General features: G+C 39.2%; 1 protein-coding gene across 1 annotated transcript in view; it reads left to right on the top strand.

Annotated features, from left to right (window-relative positions):
* Positions 1-22,376, top strand: part of SYNE2 (spectrin repeat containing nuclear envelope protein 2) — a 255,816-nt gene that overhangs the window by 71,832 nt on the left and 161,608 nt on the right. Inside the window, exons 18-31 of the mRNA XM_075192813.1 lie at positions 564-641; positions 1,660-1,833; positions 3,217-3,354; positions 3,847-4,005; positions 6,332-6,549; positions 9,611-9,680; positions 10,385-10,473; positions 11,217-11,340; positions 14,367-14,524; positions 14,767-14,914; positions 16,299-16,937; positions 18,115-18,677; positions 19,245-19,415; positions 21,583-21,733. Of these exons, the coding sequence (XP_075048914.1) occupies positions 564-641; positions 1,660-1,833; positions 3,217-3,354; positions 3,847-4,005; positions 6,332-6,549; positions 9,611-9,680; positions 10,385-10,473; positions 11,217-11,340; positions 14,367-14,524; positions 14,767-14,914; positions 16,299-16,937; positions 18,115-18,677; positions 19,245-19,415; positions 21,583-21,733 (2,880 nt within the window). The remainder of the gene's footprint in view (positions 1-563; positions 642-1,659; positions 1,834-3,216; positions 3,355-3,846; positions 4,006-6,331; positions 6,550-9,610; positions 9,681-10,384; positions 10,474-11,216; positions 11,341-14,366; positions 14,525-14,766; positions 14,915-16,298; positions 16,938-18,114; positions 18,678-19,244; positions 19,416-21,582; positions 21,734-22,376) is intronic.

Here is a 22,376-nt window from a genome sequence, read left to right as displayed (position 1 = left end):
AGAGACTCAGCGGCGCGGAAAAAAGAAGAGGATCGGACTTAAGGTAAGTTAAGGGGGCCCATATATATATATATATATATTTTATTATTATTATTATTATTATTATTATTATTATTTTTTTTTTAGGGGCCCGGTACACTGCATTGCCCGGGGGCCCATAAAGTAGTTAAGGTGGCCCTGTAGACACGGGTCAATTTGTTAGCAGCCAATTAACCTACTAGTATGTTTTTGGAGTGTAGGAGGAAGCCGGAGCACCCTGGAGGAAACCCACGTAAGCACGGGGAGAACATACAAACTCCTCACAGATAAGGCCATGGTCGAGAATTGAACTCATGACCCCAGTGCTGTAAGGCAGAAGTGCTAACCACTAAGCCATCGTGCTGCCAATGCACTCAATTTTTTTTCCCTTTATACAGCTATCTCACTTCATAATGGAGATTAATCATAATACATTTAAACTATTTGCATATGTTGTCAGTTAAACAAATTCTAGTGTATTTCTATTTTATTATTTAAAGTTCTGTCTATGACATCTGCTCGCTATAAAATATTCTCTACTTCAGGTGAAACATTATGAGGAACAGAAGGAGGTCGGACATAGCAGCAAAGCTCAGAAGGACTTGAGTGATGAGACACAGAAGGTGGGTTCTATGAATAGATATTTCTCTTTCTCGTTCTTTAAGGATGGATCTCCAGAGTTTCAGGTCAGACTAAACCTTTACTCTCTCCACAACATTTTTACATGCGATCGATTTTCCGATCGCTCGGTCCATGGACTGCATACACACTAGCCTTGTTTAGGACAATAAAGGGAAGAGCGGACGCCCCTTTAGCGACTTTTTACAGCCATGTTGTCATGAGCAATGACTGTAATTTCATACTCACTGTTGTGGATCGGACGGAAGTTTATACACACTACACAGCGGAAACAAGATTGGAACGAAAATATTAAACGGTACGACCAACCAAATGAGGAGACAATCGTCCATTTGGGCAGACTTTCGACCATCGTGTCACTGCACACACTGACCCGACTTTTGAACGAGCGGTCGTATGTCGGCTGATTTAGCCGATTATTGGACGAAAACCGTGTAGTGTGTACCCAGCTTTAGTTTAGGATAAAATCAGTAGAAGATAAGGAAGGTGGTGGAGGAAGTACCTTTAATTTAGGGACATAGATAAGGAATAGAGGAATATTTCTTAGGTGGAGAGGGACCATTTTCAGAGTATTTCTTTGCCCTGCACGGCCATTCCCCTCTGCAAAAGGACTTTAAATCTGCACCACTATCAAAAATTGGGTCTTGCCCTATACTTTTAATCTGAAAAAACAGTTACCATGTACAGTTGTAAATAAATTAAACAAAACGGAGATAGAGAACACGCACTTCTATTTATGCTTTAGAAATAGCATCTGTAGATTTTGCCTGTAGGTTGTAACATAGAACGTACTGACTGTTTGTCAATTAAAATAAAATGCATATACATTTACTAAAAAGAATTGTGTTTATAATAGAAAAACGCATTATATCTGATTATATAAGCTTGTTGATTTTTTTTTTATTAAATGTATCTGGCGGTGTAGATCTTGGGATATAATATGGAGTTTACACTAGTGAAGTGAGATTTTGACGCTCAGATTCATAATAATCTTTTTTTCAGGAGCTAATGTCTAGATTGGATTTTGCCCAGCACCCTCTAGAAGAACATTTGCCCGAAAAAGACATAAGACGAAACTTTGAGAGTTCAAAGAGTGACCTGGAAACTTATATATCAGGGGCAATGAGCCTACTTGGACAGAAAGTTACCCCAGATGAGTTCATTTCACAGTATGAGGTCTGTGTTCTGTTCGTTGCCATTCACTGTGTTTGTGCTTTACAATTGCAATTTATGTCTTGGTGTTAGGATCTGGTAACTATGTTATTGGAATAAATCTCATCTTTGTTGCCGTGGAGGTTGATGCTGTACTTTGTTAGTAAAAGAACAATATTAAGAGGGATCCATCCTCCTCTTTTAAATCAAGATTGAAAAAAACACTTGGGGATAAATGTATCAAGCTGAGAGTTTTCCAGCGGGTTTGAAAATTCAATCAGATTCTAGCTCTCATGTATTTAGTACATTCTACAAAATGATAGCTAGAATCTAAATGGTTGCTATAGGCAACATCTCCACTTTTCAAACCTGCCAGAAAACTCTCAGCTTGATACATTAACCCCATGGGCTGTCTCTTTTCTCAGATACCTTTTTGGAAAGTGATATGTCATTACTAAAAGCATGAAAACCATAAGCCCTTTTTACAGCAGAGTTAATACGTTTCCAATAGGTAAAGGGATAATTGTTTGTGGGTTTTATAAAAGGTTGAAAAATGTATATTTTTAATAGAAACTGCACTGACTTGCATGCACTTGTAGTTGTTTGCAGGTTGTCGCTAGTAACGTCTATGTTAACAATCTACAAATAAGTTTGTTAATATAACTAGATATCTGCAGAATATTGCCCATTTTTGGCTACACCTTCAATATTATTTGATACTTTCATACTCCCAGTACATTCAAATGAATAATAAATTGTCAATGTATGTTATTGTTTATGTATGTTGTAAATTGCAGATTATGCTGATCCCTGCATTAACTTACTATGTTAGACACACACCTGCTCGCAGCCATACTGCTCCGTTCTGTTAGTCCCTACATTAATACTTCTACTAACGTAAAAATCCATTAGCAAAACTGCGTCAACAAACGTCTCTTCACTTGTCTCAATTTATCTCCCAACTCCACTCTGTCCGAGATCTGCACCTCTCGTCCACACTCCGTTGTTTGCTCCAATTCCCGATCACGGGACTTTTTTTTCATGTTGCACCCACTCTATGGAGTTTGCTAACAACAAGATTTTCCTCATGGCCTCCAAACCTTCAAGTGTTCCCTAAAACCTCACACCTTTATGGCGGCTTAGCAAGTTCCCAAACCACCTTCTTAAGCTCCGTAGGTGATTCTACACGAAAACATCCCCTCTACACAGTTCATACAAATCTATTCTCCTTCTATACTAAAACAACTTATTGATCTCCAGACTAACATTGCTGTGTGACTGGATCATAGAGCATCATTGTGCACGTATTCCCATTGCAGTCTGGCTGTATTAATAGTCAGTATACAATCATTATTATTGTCTGAAAACAGGAATAACCTGTCATTAATCACTTTTTCTCTTTTCTAGAAAACTCTCAGCAAGTTTGACAGCCAAAACCTTGACACGTTTCTTAAAGCCGCTGATCAAATGAAAAACATTTTATCATCTGCCAAAGAGAAGTTGGCTGTGGATAAAGTGAGCACTGACCTTCGACTTAGATGGAAGGTGAGAATTTTTATTTTTAGTTTAGTTTAGTCTTTGAAATGGTGAACGGACAGACATCTTGGGTGAGATTCAATTCTCAGTGATGTGGTGTGTGGACATCACAGCGATATCCGGTGATTACGGTAAGAATCTCTGCTCATTTTTCCTTGTACCTCTATGGGATGTGAGATTCCTGCCATAACGTTGGCGCGAGGTGTCTCCGCAGACGTTCCCGGGACACCTCGCGCGGAGTTGAATCTCCCCCCTAGAACAGGTCTTTACTTGTCTCCTGTATTTCTTCAAGAGAATAAAAATAAAAAGAAAGAGTTTGCTGGAGCTTATTACAATAGTTATGACATAATCAACCATTTTTCTGATTTTCAGAATAACAATTGGCAGTGCATAGGAATTAACTTTTCTTGATTAATAATAAATATAGTTTCCTTTTGTATGGGAGGTTAGTTCCACAATGACTACTCTGCTGTAAATATGTCTCTATTCCACTTTTCCCAGGTAGTCCATGATGAGTTGGAGTCTTACGTCTGTCAATTAAAAATCCATATTGAGAAGAAGAGATTTGATAATCTGTCCTGCAAATTGGAAAAGCAGATTTTGAAGGAGAACGCCAGTATTGTTGCTGTGGACGTGGAGGAACTAGTCGGAGAACATGAGGTAATCCTGGTTATCTGTATGGTTCTGAAGAAGAACTGTTAGGCTTATTGTATGTTTTACTGGAACTACGGTGGCCTCATTCAGGAAAACACTATGGAGGTCATATATGATGTGCCGGATGCATGCTGTGGAGTGCAAAACTTGCTCTGTCCCCTTCATCATCATCATCACCATTTATTTATATAGCACCACTAATTCTGCAGCGCTGTACAGAGAACTCATTCACATTAGTCCCTGCCCCACTGGAGCTTGCAGTCTAAATTCCCTAATTTACACACACAGACAGACAGATTAGGGTCAATTTTTGTTAGCAGCCAATTAACCTACCAGTATGTTTTTGGAGTGTGGGAGGAAAGGAGGAAACCAGAGCACCTGGAGGAAACCCACGCAAACACAGGGAGAGCATACAAACTCCACACAGATAAGGCCATGGTCGGGAATTGAACTCATGACCCCAGTGCTGTGAGGCAGAAGTGCTAACCACTAAGCCATCGTGCAGCCTTTGTACACTTCTCTCAAATAAACACACAGCAGCTGACCTACCCAAAATATTAAGCTTTATTTGCTTTACAGGCTGTCATGATGGACTTTGACCTTTACAATGTAGTTCAGAATTTGAATCAAAACAAATGTGTCTGTTTATGCCAGGAGAATAAACTTGGAATCCAAAATCCAACAAGTTTCTCTATTGCAATTGCGAAATTTCAGGGAGTTCTAAAAAAGTCATTCTGTTGCTGAGTTGCTCATCTTTATATAATTGAAAGGACAACTAAACCACAGTATTCAAGTTTTACTATATTAAGCCTGAAGTTAAAATACACAGCAACTCGGATAAAGTGCAAAGTGGGATTGGGTGATGTCTCCCAACCCCCTTTGTCACAGTCTGTTGATGTCTGTTCCTGCATCTTAAGTATTAATGGGATATGATGCAGGACAAAAAGGGTATATAGCGTAGCATAGCACAGCCAGTTATGTTTGCTGTGCCTTTTGTGTACCTTCCCCTTTGTATGGATCCACTAATCTGCATTGAAACTCTGTGAACTAAGATTGTAAGTACAAAAGTAATGTAAGTTCCATGGTGGCCATTATTGGTATTGTTATAGCAACAAACACTAAAACATCATTGTAAAAAGCAATAATCATTGTTATACTTGGAAGCTTTACAAAGATATTTTCCATCATAATTAGGCAAAATAGCATCATAGTAAGACAATCACATAATTAAAGCCATGCAGTTTCTTCTAAAGATATATAATACAAATATGAGTCCTAAATAGATGGATGTGAGATCTAAAGATAGATAAGTGACAGATAACATAAATATGTCTTCTTGCACAATTCCAATCTACAAACTTGTACTTTTTCTCTTATTCTTCCATTATAAACTACTAACATCCTAAAAATATGTTTCTTGTGTCTCAAATTCTGAATTGCAGTATTGTAAAGTTGTAAAGCAGGAAACTGTATTCACTCACAGTATAGCTTATAACGTCATTTCCCTGCCGCAGGGACTGTACGAGGAAACACATTGAGAACATCAAACCTCCACACAGATTATACCCTTGGTTCAAATCCCAACCCGGTGTTAGCGCAGTGAGCTGCCTTTACAAATTATGCCACCGTGCTGCACTTCCTTCCCAGTTGTCATTTTAGAAATGTGGGTCTCATAGACTGCAGATTTGTATTAACACACAACCACATTACCATACCTCCCAAATATCAGGATTTCGGCAGAACAGTACGGATTTGAGTGCTCTGTGCCGCTGTCCCGATCAAGATTTGTCTCATGGTTGGAAAATTTGGGAGCTGTGTGCTGTTCACTGCTAATCTACATGGCAGATCAGTGAACGGATGCCACATGCACCTGCCATTGGTGCGTGCGCCAATGAATGGCTGTTTTGGAGGGAAAAGAAGTGGTGACACAACAATCATTTCAAAAGCGCCTCATTGTGACATGGCCACATCCCCTGTCCCAACTGAAGAAGAGGCAATATTTGGAGATTTGCATTACCATTGATGTCATGGCATTGCTTTGTCATTTGAGCTTTTTGTCCTGTATCAGCAACCCTTTAGCCAATGTTTAATGATTGTCAAGTGAGTCTTTTACTGTATGTAACAGATAGGAATGAAACATTCCATCACATTTTTCATTTTTAGCAAAGCTACGTAGCTTCATGTTCTACAAATAAAAATTTCCTTCCTTCCTTTAAACACTGTCTCCTTATAATGACAGATCTATAGTAATCCAGGCATGTTGAAATGTAGAATACTTACAATAAGCTGCATGTGACCTGCTGATGATGTTCTCTGTGCTGTATTCCCTCAGGTTGTCTTCTCTGATAATGGCTGCCAGGGGGAGCTGAATCGGTGCCTTCAAGCAATGGAAGCCCTGAATGACAGGCCCAGCACGGGGGCCGATTCTGCCATGGTCACCAAACTAATTTCAGAATGTACAAAAAGGAAGGAGGATCTTCAGAAATGTGCAGCTGATCATTTTATTACTTTACAGTCTCATCAGGGAAAAAATAAAATCTACACACATGAGTAAGTATTAAGTTGCTGGGTAATGCATATATTGTAAATTGCAAAACTAATGGTTGGGGTCGCTCATCCTAAAGCTATATGCAATACAATTATTTTCAGCTGTGTTTTTGGGGGGCTAAGGAAAGAAATTATGAAGTGTGTGTGTGTATATATAGTGTGTGTACATGCAACTTGAGCTGAAATGATTGTAGAGCAGACGTACTACTATTTTTTTTTTATTTTTTTTATTATTAAATTTTTTACTTTTTTATTGCTGGTGTTGGTCTGTTCATTATATTGCACAACTACGGGTATATATGGATATATAGATACATATAAAATGTGTGTGTTAATATATATAACAAAACTTCTTTTATATACCTTTACTTTAAACTCTGTCATGGTACAGTTGCATTCTTACCTTTTGTCTTGCCTCTGACATATAATTTATTGAATATTTATAAATAAAGTAATATGAAATGGAATATATGCATATATTTGTAGCCTGGCAAACCCTTACCTTGTGTAGGTAGTTAGTAGATACAGGAACGATGGGGTATGGGCCCTACCTCCAGGACGTGTGACACCACTTAAGGGAAAGTTGACAACTCCTGCACACCTTACTCCTAGGGATCCAGTCAGTCACAAAAATGAATTCGGACAAGATCAAAGATAATGGTCATAAAAAAAATCCTGTTTTCTCTCATGTTTTGCATTGGGGACACATGGCCATAAAGGGAAGCAACAGAAATGAAAAACCTCACCTTGCAAGAAAGCTGCCAGCTGAAATACTCCAAGCGAAGGTGCTTGATGTTACGGTACTCAGTCAGTGGTAGCGCTGGCCTTCCTAAGGTCGCGGAGTCTAACGAACCCCTGGTCTTCACCAAGAACCGCCACAAGGCGGGATGGATTTTGCTGCCGGAGGTCCACAGATCGCGGCCCTTAGGTTAGCCCACTGACGGGATAGGTAACCGACGGTAGGTAAGAGATCCGACAGAATAAAAGAGAATAGAGGTAGTGTAATACGGCATAGAGGAACAGGATCAGTTAGCTAAAGAAATACAGCACATACAGAAGAATCCAAGTGGAACTCCGGGTCAGATACACTGTGGATATACCATGCTCAGGAGAGTCCCCGGGTGAGATACACAGGTGCATAGGCAGCAGAGTAGTCAATAAGGATAGCCGGGTCAGATACATAGGAACACAGACAGCAGCCGATCCAGAAGCAGAGGTTAAACAAGCCAAAGTTCATACACATGGGAACACCAGAAACAGCACAGGGTACACAGGGAGAGCCAGACACAAAGTGGTAACTTGCTCTGACAAGGCTGCAGTGTCCAGGTGAGCTTTATATAGTCTGCAGATCGTATGCGCCGCCTCCCAGCCACGATAATGTGACTGCCCAAACCAGGAAGTGCTGAGCATCTCAAGAGGTGCTCAAGTGAACTGACCTGTAATTCTCCGTGGACCAAGTTCAGCTCTTGGGACTACAGATCGCAGAGCCAGATGATTCATGCCCTGAAGAAATGTGTGAAGATGAGGCTGTGAAGCAAGAGCATGCTGCAACGTGTTAAACCCTGAACCTTTAAGGTACTAAGGTTTTAAACCCAAGTTGAAGCCCAACTGCAGAAACTCCCAATAAGCGCAGAAAGAGAAAACACTTAGCTGGATAGGATTTCTGAGAAGGAAAATCTGCAAACTCTGTTGTACACCTGAGTGGACAATATTTTTCTCACATTTTAACATAGCTTAAACCATGGAATCCGAGAAGGCACATTCCCTCAGGTCTGTGACCTCAAGGGCCATGCTGTTAAAGCCATGTTATCAGTTGGGGTGAAGCATTGGCTGTAGTAGTTGAGACCGCAAGGGCCAGGGACCCTCATGGGCTATTACAAAGCTATGAGAACGACCTGAGACTGCCTCCTGCTTAAAGTGTAGGGCAGGAGAGGGCACTGGAGCGCTTTGATAGACACAGGAGTTTGTCACCTAATGTCACTGCAGGAATGGTGAGGTTTCCATCCATCCATCAATGGTCTGACAAATATCACGGTTACTGCTGGAACCAGAAAGGTGTGTAAGAAAGGGACCACCCCCGTGGACTATTTCATGATTCACTTATTGGGTGGTTCCTTGCTTATATAGGGGAGCCCCTTGGAATTGTGCACAGTCTGTGTAGTGAAGCTTGGGTACAAGTCTAACATAGGTATGCGTCACTTCACATTGGTCTACTGGTAAATGACGTCACCTTGGATGCCTATTATTAAAGTTAACAATGGACTATAGACCCATAGGCCTGAGCCTAGGTGCACCTCCTAAGGACACTAAGCTAAGACTGGATGGTTCCTTACTTATTGTCCAAACTCCTGGTGCCAAGGCTTATACCCCTCTGTTCCTGTCCCAATGCAACATATTACGAAACAAAGTATTATCTTTGAAAACTTGGAATCTTTTTGAGAGACCAACTAGTAAAACTGATCTTTTTAAAGGCCATCCCATATTAAGTTAACATTTCATGTCAGTTTCCTTGCAACAAGCAAATATAACATCACTTTTATTTTCACTCTGCTTTTCTTCTAATACTCATCAAAACCTTCCAGCACTGTGCATTCCTTGCTCGGTCAGTGTATAACCAAATGTAAAGGTGCCACTAGGGGCCAATTATCATGGAGAAAGTTACAATACTCCTTCAACTGTAGAAAGCATTAGCTTTTGAACAAGGTATTTTCAGACATGGGGGAACACTAGTTTTATTCAGCAGAAAAAACTATACAAAATGTATATGGCTTTAGAAGTAATAGAAATATATTCAATTATAATTGCCTGTATTCTGTTTTAAAGTGTGTGTGATTTTGGTTACTCATTGGTCCTTCTGCTCACACCCCCTTCTAACAATGTCACACAGCTATCCATAGAGCCTGGGGGGAGGGGGGGGGGGCATGAGCACAGAGTACTCCGCCCACTCTAGGAAAAGGGCGGAGCAATAATGCTTGGCAACTCCCTTTGTTAGTGGTGCCGTTTTAATATGCTTGGTGGACTGGTACAGATGGACATAAAGTGTATTGCTTATAATTTTTTGCAGTGTTTCCCAGAGCGAAAATGGAATGAAGTCCAATATCTGCAATCTCAATGGAACATCACCATCTAAAGAGGTACTAAACAAAGAAAGTATCTATTTGCCTTGACACCTGCCTGTATAAACCACCACCTTGCTTTTGTGTGCTACGCATATTTTTTAGTCAACTTTAGGACACAATACGGGGGGGAGGCTGCAAAAAATAGAAATGAAAAACAACAAAAAAACATTCAAAATGCAAAAGTCTTAAAAATAGAAGTGTGGTACAACAAAGAATCAAAGTTTAGGAACTTAATAATAGCAACTGTTTTGTGAAAAGGATGGTGTAATACGTTGACCTTAGTGGATGGGGTGGTGTTCCTCACCACTGTGTGATGGGGGCAATACTGTGCCAAGCTGTGCCCTTGACCTGTAAAAACTATATACTGTGTGTGTGTATGTATGTATGTGTGTATATATATATATATATATATATATATATATATATATATATATATATATATATATATATATATATATATATATAATATATATATAATATAATATATATATATATATATATATATATATATATATATATATACACATACAATATGTATATATTTTATATTTTTTATGGGATGTAATATTCAAAGGGAAATAAGGGCTTATTAGTTGCATCCAGGTGTAGAAATCAGAAACCGCTCCATGAACCATAAAGAATTGACAAATATGAATGAAAGGGAAAAGCTAATAATATCTGAGGTTCCCTGATTATGACCTGTTTTATGGTGTGTACAGGTACCTCAAACTGGCAGTGGGCACCAGATCACTGGAACTCCGGAAGACAATGAGACAAATGGCTCCATCTTACAGATGATGCAGCAGAGGTAATTCAGAAATACAATATAGTTAAAAAAAATTAATTCATATAATTTTTTTTACTAATATAATAATTCATAGGTGTCACATTTCCTCATAGTGGTTTTAAAACGTATATGTAGGTATGAAGGAGAAAATCACATTAAGGGCTAGATTTACTAAACTGCGGGTTTGAAAAAGTGGAGATGTTGCCTATAGCAACCAATCAGATTATAGCTCTCATTTATTTAGTACATTCTACAAAATGACAGCTAGAATATGATTGGTTGCTAAAGGCAACATCTGCACTTTTTCAAACCCGCAGTTTAGTAAATCTAGCCCTAAGTGTCATACAATCAGTTTGGGCATCACTTAACATAAAATGTGCTCATACCAGTAATGGTGCTGATGAAACTTTTTTAAAAATGTGTTAAAGCTTTATCCCCTGTACATTCTTGTTGGAAATGCTAATTAAAGCCTCTTATTTAATTTGTTTTCATACTCTGCATTAACTCAGTGACAGACGCATGATGCCCTGCCTCTGCAAGCACAGTGTGGTCTGTGTGTACCGTTGAGGATATCGCCTGCAGATCATACCCATAAGGCTTTGCAGAAGAAGATATTTATTGCAATAGAATTTCTAGCAACTTGTACTTGTGTTTACTTTACTCTGTGATCTTTTCATAGTTCCAGACAAGTGTCTGGATGTCGAATAGAACTTAACATCGCATATATCAATTCTACGGTTTCTCTGTGTATATGTTTTATTCAGATATGATGTGCAGACAAATAATCTAGAATTGACAATACAAAACGCAAGAGAGAAACTTGTTGCTGAAAGTCCAGAAGAAGCTCAGGATGTAAAACAGCTTCAACGTACAAGTCACGACCTGCAGGTAATTCTGCCTCTGCTGGTGAGGTTTCCCTTGTGTTTATTAGTATCTTAAATCTTTTTTTTTTTTTTTGTTGTTGTTGTTGCTCATTTAGTAATGACCCTGGGGGTGCCACGGCTTAGTGTAGGATGGAGGAGACTGTTTAGTCAGTCTCCTTATTAATAGGATCAGTTGCCCTATAAGGAAGCGGAGGAGGCAGTGGTATGTTATTGTAACATTGCTTTCAAATATTACCCATTTAAATGTATAATATCTCCTGTTCCTCTTTTATATTCTACTTGTACCCAAACAAATTGGGAAATAATCATGATCATATCAAAATCAACCCTATAGCATAATTGTCTGGATATACCAGCAATGTAGTATATAGTTATCTATAGTTATTTAGAGCTGTGTAGTGTAGAGCAAGACCTAAATTGGAGGATCATCATCATCATTTATTTATATAGCGCCACTAATTACGCAGCGCTGTACAGAGAACTCATTCACATCAGTCCCTGCCCCATTGGAGCTTACAGTCTAAATTCCGTAATATAGATACACACTCACAGACAGGGAGACAAAGACTAGGGTCAATTTTGATAGCAGCCAATTAACCTACCAGTATGTTTTTGGAGTGTGGGAGGAAACCGGAGCCCCCGGAGGAAACCCACGCAACCACGGGGAGAACATACAAACTCCACACAGATAAGGCCATGGTCGGGAATTAAACTCATGACCCCAGTGCTGGGAGGCAGAAGTGCTAACCACTACGCCATTGTGCTGCCCATGTGCATGAATTGTCCTGAAATAGTTTGCATTGTAAAGGTTGAACGCCTAATGTCGCAGGTAGTACTTTCTATGGTCTTTTATTGTGTTTTCCTGTTATGTGATTCCTCATTATATCCAGTTACCAGAGGGGGGTGAGCAGCTGCGATGATGGGGGACAAATGAAGGGATAACCAGCTATGAAGAGAGAACACATGAGGGTAGTTGAGTAGTTGAGGATAGAGGCGTTGGGAGGGGGACATAGGTGGTTTGCAGATTTCTCTAAAGGGAGAGGACAAACACTAGTAAAGGGAACATTGAGGAGTGTTGCATTGCTGTGTTGTGACCATATCTGTGGTCTGCGTTCTGTAGTTGCAGGGCCCAACACTTTGCTTTGGTATTTATGAAGGGCTATAAAGGCCAATCACAGATATATTCGCAAACCATTTAGAAACTTTTCAGAGTAATTTAGAGATCAGGTTGTGATTCAGGGTGGAGAACTTTGTCTTGTGCACAAGTCCTCGGCTCAGTGCGTGCGCTCCATACCTCTTTGAAAAAGGCACAGGGGGGTCTGGGCGCTATATCCCAAAAGTAAAATGTATCATGTCTTCTCAAGGTCGGTGCAAAATAAATTCAACTGCTGCAGATTATGCTCTATGAATGTTTCTTACATTTTTGGATTTGGAAGAAGTAATCTCAGAGCTCCGTAAGGTCTGACAACTGTTCTAGAGATCAAGAAAGGTTTATGAATAAGACTTTACCTTGGATAGGGATTGGGACAATGTTAGGTCTAGAATTGGAGTTTGAGGTAGGTTTGTATTATTGGCGATCCAGGTTAATGTTAGCGATATAGAAGGGTAGGCATCAAGATTTTTTTCTTTTGCCTGTATTAAACAAGGGCGCTCTTAATTTCCTAGAATAGCAGTAGACTGAGATAGAAGAACCATTAGCAACTTCCATATCCAGGATCCATTACTAGGTAGTCATATGTGGAACCCAGGGGAAAGTGTCCCATTTGCCCCTTTATTAAAACAGATTTCCTGTTTGTATGTCTAGTGAAGGTCTTTCATAGCCTAAAATAGCTGGTAGTGATAGACAATAGCTTGGTTGCAGCTATAAATAAAATTCACAGATAATATCCAATATCTCAAGTCCTATCTCTGTATGGGAACCTTTACATATACTCGGGATGATTTTAGGGATTCATCATTGATAACACAGCATAGCTTACAAAAATGCATGGTCATTTTATATCAGAAATTCACCACTACATATATTTGTCATACTGTGTGTGTGTGTATGTGTGTGTATATGTATATGTATATATATATATATATATATATATATATATATATATATATATATATATATATATATATATATATATATATATATATATATATAATTTGTTCCACTGGCATCTTGTATGATGTCTGTGACCTTTGTAATACACAACTGAGCCATCAATGTTATTATGAAAACACTGTTTTCCTTGACTCAGACTGAGGAATAAGTTAAAATGCATAGTGGGGAAGTTTCCCCCAAATAACACACCTGTGACATAACCTGTTACCAAACCAAATAAAGACACGGACACCAAATTAAAGTTGGAATGAATGACGGTATTTATTTATATTTAAACTAATAGGACTGTAAGGCGGACGAGAGCAGGGCAGTCAGGAACGCAAAACCAATAAAGGTGGAAAGGTCAGACCATATTACCACCAACCCAGGATCATACCTTATCTATTGGCCGGTGCTAAGATCAAGTCCAACGGCAAGACTACACCCCCTATAAACTCCGCCAGTATAAACCATACAAAACTGGCCCAATGGTCCTCCTAATATACGGACCAACCATGGTATGACACCATAACCACAGAGGGGTAATGACCTATGACAAGATCACCCAAGCACCATATGCACAGTTACAGACTGCACTGCTCTCCTACTCTAACTGACTACAAATGAAAGTTACCTCCTAAAATGCAGGGAGGGCGGGAGGAATCCGGAAGCAGGAAGAACTGTAACCTCTGAGCACTGACTTATAACTGTGTATAAGTCCCAACCCCTTCCTGCTCCCATTGGCTGAAATTCCAGGAATCCACAGATCATAGGTTCTTTGACAAGTCACTCACCCGCATGATTTTAACTGCGTTTAGTCTAATGGACACACTTCTCTTGCTATATACAGACTAGAATTTATTAAACTGCAACCGGTAAACAAGAAACAAAACTTCTCAATAAATCAATAAACAAATTAATTTGAATGTGTATTGTAGATTTTACAGGCCCAGACAGAGAATAGCTGGTCAGAGTTTGAGGCTGTGTCACAACAATTGGAGAGTCTTCTGCCTGGTATTGAAAAGAAGAAGTTATCTGAAAAAAGATCTGACCTTCAGTCTGACGTGGAAGCTATCACTGCGGAAATTAAAATGAGGTTTGTAGAAAGAACTTGCCTATCGGGCTAGCACAACATCATGGAAGGGGGGCCATCACAGACACCATTGAACAACCAAACGAGTGATCACTGTAGCACACGCATGTGTAGACATCTTGCAAAAATCCAGATATTCAGTTTATAAAGTCAATTTTGAATTTTCAAAATCTCTCACCACACTGTAGGAGATAGTGTCCTTTTATCATGAAGCTTTATTTTAACTTTCTGTTCTTTTTGTTTAGGGTACAATCTCTGTCTGTTACTCTAGATGTCCTCTTACCCATTGAGCAGGAAGTATCTATTCTGTGTGACTCAGGAAGGCAGACTTCAGTCCAAGAGATGGAACGATTCACTATCTCCAACATTGACATTGTTTATGACAAGCTCAAGGTAAGTACTCTGTGTGTTTTTTTTAAAATTTATTTTATTTTAATCTATTTTCCTTATTGAGCAAAATACTGATTGACTCAGCCGTCTAATATAATGCACACTGTGATCTCCTATAAACTAAATTGTTTTAATTGGAGAGTTGTGTCATTGATTATAATCCGATAGTTTTAAGACCAACGTTTCTGTATTCAGCACGATCAGAGCTCCTGCCTGAAAAGAAATTTTATACATTGTTCAATTTATGTTGTCAATGTTAACGACACTCTAACCTGAGATCAGTTTCATTGTGTCTAGTACAGGGGAAAGCCTATGATTGACGTAGTTTTATACTATATTATGTAAAATCTATATACATATATTTCTTCTGGTCTTTCTCCCCTTTTTATGACTTGTCATGTTCGGATCAGACCTAAGCCTGAAAGATGTCAGACCCCACCCACTGCCGCTAGGCTACTCCGCCAATGATGTTTAACATAGGGTTTTAGTATTAGATGAAGGAATTATGGGACAGACAAAACAGTGGCCCTCAATGGCTCATTTGTAAGCTTATTAATATGTTTATAGAGGCATGTTAAAGCTAAATACTCCTGTAATAGGAGTATTTTTAGATAGTATTGTACATTTTCTCTTCCCCATCGGATAAATACAAGTGCATTTAAATGTCATCATTTAGCTCACTGTATATATAATATTCATCAAACGTATTTGTGAAAAAACACACATTGTCAAATACATTAGCAAAAGGGAAAATTGTGCATAGTTGCCTTTTGGATAAAACTATTACAGCACCAATTGTAGCTGTACCACTGACACTTTATTAACATATGTACATAATTGACAGTGAAGGCAAAGCACAACTAAATATAAATAGGACCTCATACATGCAAAGTGATTTTAATTTCTGTTCCATATCATAGTAAATAATAGAATCAGTAATAACATCAGTGTTCTCCCCAAAAAAGTTTGCCAGCCTGGTGGCATTAACAAGTAGCCGGGTGGGGGCAGTTATAATGAAAAATGGTGGAAGTTATTGTCCACAGCTGCCAGGACTGGTCAGATTGGTGGTCAGTGGTCTGACACACACTGCTGGCTGTAGTGCTCACATAGTGCCTGTTATAACAGGAGAAACAATGGTTTATTCTATTATAATAGGCTTGTGTTGGGCTCAAGAGCCGGGTGGTAAGTAAAACCAGCCTGGTGGAGCACCGAGGAAATAGGTGCTGGGGAGAACGATGGACATCTACATAATATTTGTTGATTATATATATATATATATATATATATATATATATATATATATATATATATATATATATATATATATATATATATATATATATATATATATATATTATATATATATATAATTTTTTTTTTTTTATAGGAAGTACAGAGTTCTGTTGAAGATCATATTCAACAATGTGACATTGCTACGGAGATCGTTGATCCATCAAGTCCAGCTGATGTTTTGGCTGTTCAGTCAATTGTCCATCAATACAAAGCTGAGCTTGAAGCAACCAGTGAAACCATGAAAGAACGAGAGGCTGTTCTGAAAGACCTGGAGTCATTTCTCTCTTCTCTCGCAGCAACAAAACAGTCTATCCAGGCTGAAGCCTCGGTCCTTAGAATGGACAGGACCACTATACTAGAAAGCCAGAAGAATCTTAACCAACTAGAACAGAAAGTTTATATTCTGAAGGAAGAAGCTGAAAAGCTTGATGAGCGTCTGAAACCATTTGACATCTTCCTAGAAGACCCAAAACATGGAGAAGATACATCTTGTCAGAAAATGGTTGATGTATTCTTTGAAAAGATAGAAATTGCAAAACATGCCACTTTGCAAACACTTAGACACTTGGAAGACAGTCAGACTTCTGGGATACAATCACTGAATGCAACACAGAAAGATACCTTGCAAACTGATGATGATTACATGGTTTCTAGATTAAACCAACAGTCTCAGGAGCAGGAGATGGAGCAGTTCACAGTGTCAAACATAGATTCAGTTCTACAGAAGATAAAGGTAGAGCAAACGCCATAAAAAGTGCATGCAGGATATAATTATCTCTTTGTATTTTATTTTTTTAATCGTTTTATTAAAAACATCAAGCATGAACAGTGACCTAAAAAAAAAGACAACAGGGCTGCACAGAACATTAAAAAGCAATAAATTACAACAAATGAATCAAATTTAAAAAGAAGATTCAAGCTTGATTGCTTTTTTTTTTTTAATTGTAAGTAAGGGAGAGGAGAAAAGATAAGGAGTAAGGGAATCATTTGGGTGATGAGATAGTAGTAGATAAACAGAAGGACCATAATAGTCAGGACAAAGCTAGGAATAAACTCCTTAAGATGCTAGTCATATGTTTCATTTCGTAAATGAACCATATTTTTGTTTTAAGGGCTGGCTTAAAAGGTGAGTTTTGGTCCTCCAAAGAGCTAGCTATAACACAAGTGGCTGTGTCACACGCTGGTCCCCCAGGGCTTATGCCCAAGGTCCAACGCACTCATTATTACCGTAATAACTGTAATATTACGGTAATAATGCGCAGGCTGCGTTACTTTTAACAGTAACGCAGCCAATTGAATACCCCCCCCACCGGTGATAATGTGGGGCCAAAGGGAACACATGTGCCTAGGTGGAACAGAAAACAATGAATTCTTCCAAGAGTCAAGTCTGTCCTCTCAAGTACCATAGATGGTAGGTTTTGATGGCCTTTCCTTAAAGTGTATTTTTACTTTCGCCGAACAAACCACTAATGCCCCTCTCTTCCCAATAACAAGCACTCACATATAGCTGGCATCTCTGTGGAAAAGCCATAGTTCGTCTGTGTCTGGTCTGTCTTGTTACAGAAAGTATTTGGTAGACGGCACAGCTTCTTGTACACTGCTGAATTGTACAAATGGTGGGATCCAAGGGAATAGACCATCGCCAAAGTACCGTGATTAACAAGGGAGGAGAATTAATGATTTATTTGGTAAAGGTGTAAAACCCTTTAATTCCTCTCCCTGCAGTTGCTTGGTTGCGTCCGCTAAACATAGAGAACTAGAATTTATAATGTAATGCAAGACTTTGATTAAGGAACTTTAATATATTTTCACTGTTATTTTTTGGACCCTTGATACGTTCTGATAGTGTTTTATACAATGTTTTTCTTTAAAGCAAATAAATACATTTTCTGCTTCTTTTTGTCTTTCAGGATGTTCAGAGCACTTTTGAAAATGAGATTGAACAATGTGACAATTTAGACCAATCAGCATCCTTGAATCAATATAAAATGGAATTGCAAACAAATAACGAGGACATGAAAGAAAAGGAAACCACTCTCAAATCCTTGGAAACGTTTATGTCTTCTCTTGAAGCAGTTAAAATGTCCATTGAAGCTGAATCCATACTTCTGGCAATGGACAGAAGCACTCTGCAGGAGAAGCTGAGGAACCTTGAGTCTTTAGAGGAGGACATCTACCGTCTTGGGCAAGAAGCAGAGGTGCTCGATGACAGTTTGCAAGCGGCTGAAATTGTTTTGGAAGATCCAGAATATAGAGATAAAACCTCATGCCAGAAAATGATTAGCGAGTTCTTTCAGAAGCTGGAAAGCGCCCAGCAAGCTGTCCTAAGAGAGCTTCGGGACTTGCAAGAGAAGGAAGCATCTGAGACATTGAGCAGTAGGCAAAAAACCCTCTGCAAACATATTGAAGACATTCAAGATGAGATTGAGAGAATCGGCCTAAAAGATCCAACTATTCATGCTGTACAACAGAGGTATGTAATAATATTGGACCTTGTCTGCCTGATATTTAGAATATTGGTGAAAAAAATAATAATATATATATATATATATATATATATATATATATATATATATATATATATATATATATATATATATATATAAAATATATATTGCTTCCTGCTTATTTGGCATCTAATTACTATTGCACAGTTATCGTAATTGTCTCTGGGTAACAAAAGACCACTAAAAATTCTGGCCCTGATTCTGGCCTCTGCTTCTTGCCCAAGCAAAAAAAATGGAGTAACTTTGACCCTTGGCAAAACCATGTTGCATTGGATGGGGAGATAAATTTAAAATGTGGGGACAGAGTTATAGTTGGGGAAGGGCATGTCCTAGATCAACTTTAAATTTCAGTATAAAACTAAAGCTATCAAGTATTTGTGTGCTACATGAAAAAAGAGCCAGTATTTAACTTATGTGCAAAAAAAATAAACTAATATGCACCCCTTGCATTGTAACATGGTTTTGTCCAGAAGAAAACTCATTTTTTGTTGTGTTTTCCAGTTCATTAGTGTCTTGTCTCAATCTAATTGTAGGATGAAGGCTTTGATAAAGCTGGAGGAAAAGCTGGATTCATTTGTCCAGGAAAAGAAGTCCATCACCGATGCCTTGCTGGAGCCCCTTCAGACTTCACAAGGACAAGGCCTGCATGGGTGGGAAGAATGTGAACATTTAATGGAGGACACAAAGCATTACATCACTCAGAGGTGAGACACGTCGGCTAGGTCAGAGGCGACTGCAAAAAAACATTTGGGTAAAAACATAGCTAATGGTTCCAGAGATTGCTGTCCTGTAAAGCTGGAGATATCGGCTTGGAATAAGGATTAATATATTTATCCTTTTTGTTTTTGGTTTTTTTTCTATCCTTTTTTTTTCTTTAATTAACTAATACCATACATGTATCTCTTCATTGTTCTCCCCAAAGCTAATGGCAGTAGCTAAAATTCTTGTTAAAGTGGACTCCTTGCCTACACATGCTGAAGACGGCCTTTTTTTAATGTGCTGAGTGAAAAAATGTTCATGAGAATGCAGTCCTATCAGATTACTGTGACAGTACTGAGCTGCTTTGTGTCATTGATTCCTAGTGTATTGGAAGGCTGTATGTGAAGATTGTCTCAACCCATGAAATGACTACCTCGGATATGTGCCCCAGAAAATACCCCTGTGATATCATTAGTTTCTAGATTATGAGATCTATGATACTGGATTCCATATTTATAAAACTGCTACCTTCATTATGTTTATTGACAATTGAAAGGAAGACATTGTTTAAAGTACTATCTCATCGTTATAGACCATGAGGTACATAGCTTGGTGGAAAAGAGCAGCCAGCTCCGAGACAGACATAGTTGAGAAAATTGCTAGGTGAAAGACATATTTCAGGTGAGGAATCGGAGTGTGACCAAATGTGGAAAAGCAATTAGCACTCCATGGCCCCAGCACACTTGTTGAGAAATAAACTCCTGGGTTCTGGGACTTGAAGTCATAAAGAGGAAGTTTCTGATTGACACCAGCATCTCTAGTGACCCCCAAATCTCCAATATATCCTGAAAGTCTATTTGTCCGGTTCTAGGTACTGGCAACTCAGAAGTTCTTTTTCCCATTTATTTACACCCAGAATGTAGATCACGAAGATCGCTTCATCTATTGAAGGTTAAAGCTTCTCCCATCGTGATCTCAGAGACACAAGTGCATCTCTGAAGGCTTTTGGTAAGCCATTAGAGTGGTGGTCTTCGTATGGTCTCTGGTCGTCTAGCCCTTGAGGAAAACTGTCCAGGTTCTTAGGGCCAGATAAATGGAGTTTAGTTCTTAGATGTTGATTGATAGGGAGTAGTCTTGAGAAGACCATGTGCCAGGTGGTGAAGGTACACTGCCTCCAATTCCTGAAGGCTGGTATTCATAGTGAACACCACTGCCTAACAAAGCCTATGGACAGCCTTCCCACCACCAGGTGAGAGTGACCTTTCTGAGGTAATGGATGAACCCCCACCCTGGCAGACGATTGTCTAATAAGCCCCATACAACTGAGACCTATCACAAGTGCACAGGAGCATGCTTTGAAGGGGAGCACATGTGGAACTGGGCATAATCCTTAATGCTCCCATACAGTACCTGATGGTCATGCAGAAATATTTCAGGAGGGGAGAAAGTAATCCCTGGAGATAGAGCATTTTGTTCTGGGAAGGAAAACTCTGTTGCATTACATCGAAAAGGAGACTCCGTAATATCATAGAGAACAATGATACCATAGATGATTTCGGTCCATTTATCATCCAAACATGGCTTTCCAGGATGGTCACCACAAGATGTAGGTATGTCAGTCTTCACCAGCATAATGTCTAGATACAGGACAGCCATGATTCCCTGTGATACAGGAATGTTGTCATAGTGACCATGACCGTGTTGTAGATCAGCAGGTCTGACAACAGGCCGTAGGAGAGCGCTCTAAATTGGAAGTATACCCCCTTGGAATGCCATACGGAGAAAGCTCTGATGTTCTTTACGGAAAGTAATGTGTAAACTGGTGCAACAGTCTGCTGATGTGACAATCTGCAAGTCCAGCCATGGTGGTGGTGTGCCAGGCTTCTGTTGTTGCTGATGTGAAAGGCTGTTAATGGAGGGTCCACACTATTGCTATTAGAAGAAAACGTCCATTAGCCAACTATGTCACTGTTAACTGTTTTGCAGAGAGCGGCAACATGAGGGGAGTATTAGCGCTCAGACTACTGTCGTTTCATAGTCCTACATGTCAGGGGAAATGTCCAGCGCTCAAGTAGATGTGCTAGAGACAGCTTAAATTTATGAGAAGTTTTCCATAAGAAGGCAAAAATATGAATAACAATGTATTGACAAACAAACCCTTTTCTATTCTAGTAAAGAGCAATGTGAAGTAGTAATTGAACTCCTCCGCAAGTTCCAACGGTACAAGACCACACTGACGTCCTTGACTCAGGAAGCTGAGGTGACAATATCACATCAGTCATCCTACAAAGGAAAAGAAAATCTTCAAAAAATGCTGATGAAGGTGATATTTGTGTGTACGTGATGGTGTGTTTGATGCTATTGGAAGATACTTAGAACAGGACAGCTCAGATAACTAGAGCTAAAAGTGATTAATATTATTACCATTTATTTATATAGCACCACTAATTCCGCAGCGCTGTACAGAGAACTCGCTCACATCAGTCCCTGCCCCATTGGAGCTTACAGTCTAAATTCACACACACACACACACACACACACACACACACACACACACTTACTTTGTTAGCAGCCAATTAACCTACCAGTATGTTTTTGGAGTGTGGGAGGAAACCAGAGCACCCTGGAGGAAACCCACGTAAGCACGGGGAGAACATACAAACTCCTCACAGATAAGGCCATGGTCGGGAATTGAACTCATGACCCCAGTGCTGTAAGACTTGTGCTAACCACTTAGCCACCGTTCTGCCCCTGTTTTTTTTTTTTCACCCATTTTTGATGTAATTAAACGGCTTTTGTGATATCAGTGCCTGGCTTTATACACCTCTGGTGCATGGAAGGTAGTGGGGCTCATTTATTAATTAACCTTTGCATTTAGGTCATATTGACCCTTTTACATACAGCATGAAGTTAGTCACCCTAAATAAAGTCATAAGAAAGTGACTGTGAAACACACTTCCACAGCC

This window comes from Mixophyes fleayi, chromosome 12 (assembly GCF_038048845.1).
Source record: "Mixophyes fleayi isolate aMixFle1 chromosome 12, aMixFle1.hap1, whole genome shotgun sequence".
In the NCBI taxonomy this organism is placed as follows: Eukaryota; Metazoa; Chordata; class Amphibia; order Anura; family Limnodynastidae; genus Mixophyes; species Mixophyes fleayi.
The sequence above is the reverse complement of the archived record's forward strand: the minus strand, read 5'-3'. Positions and strand labels throughout refer to the sequence as shown.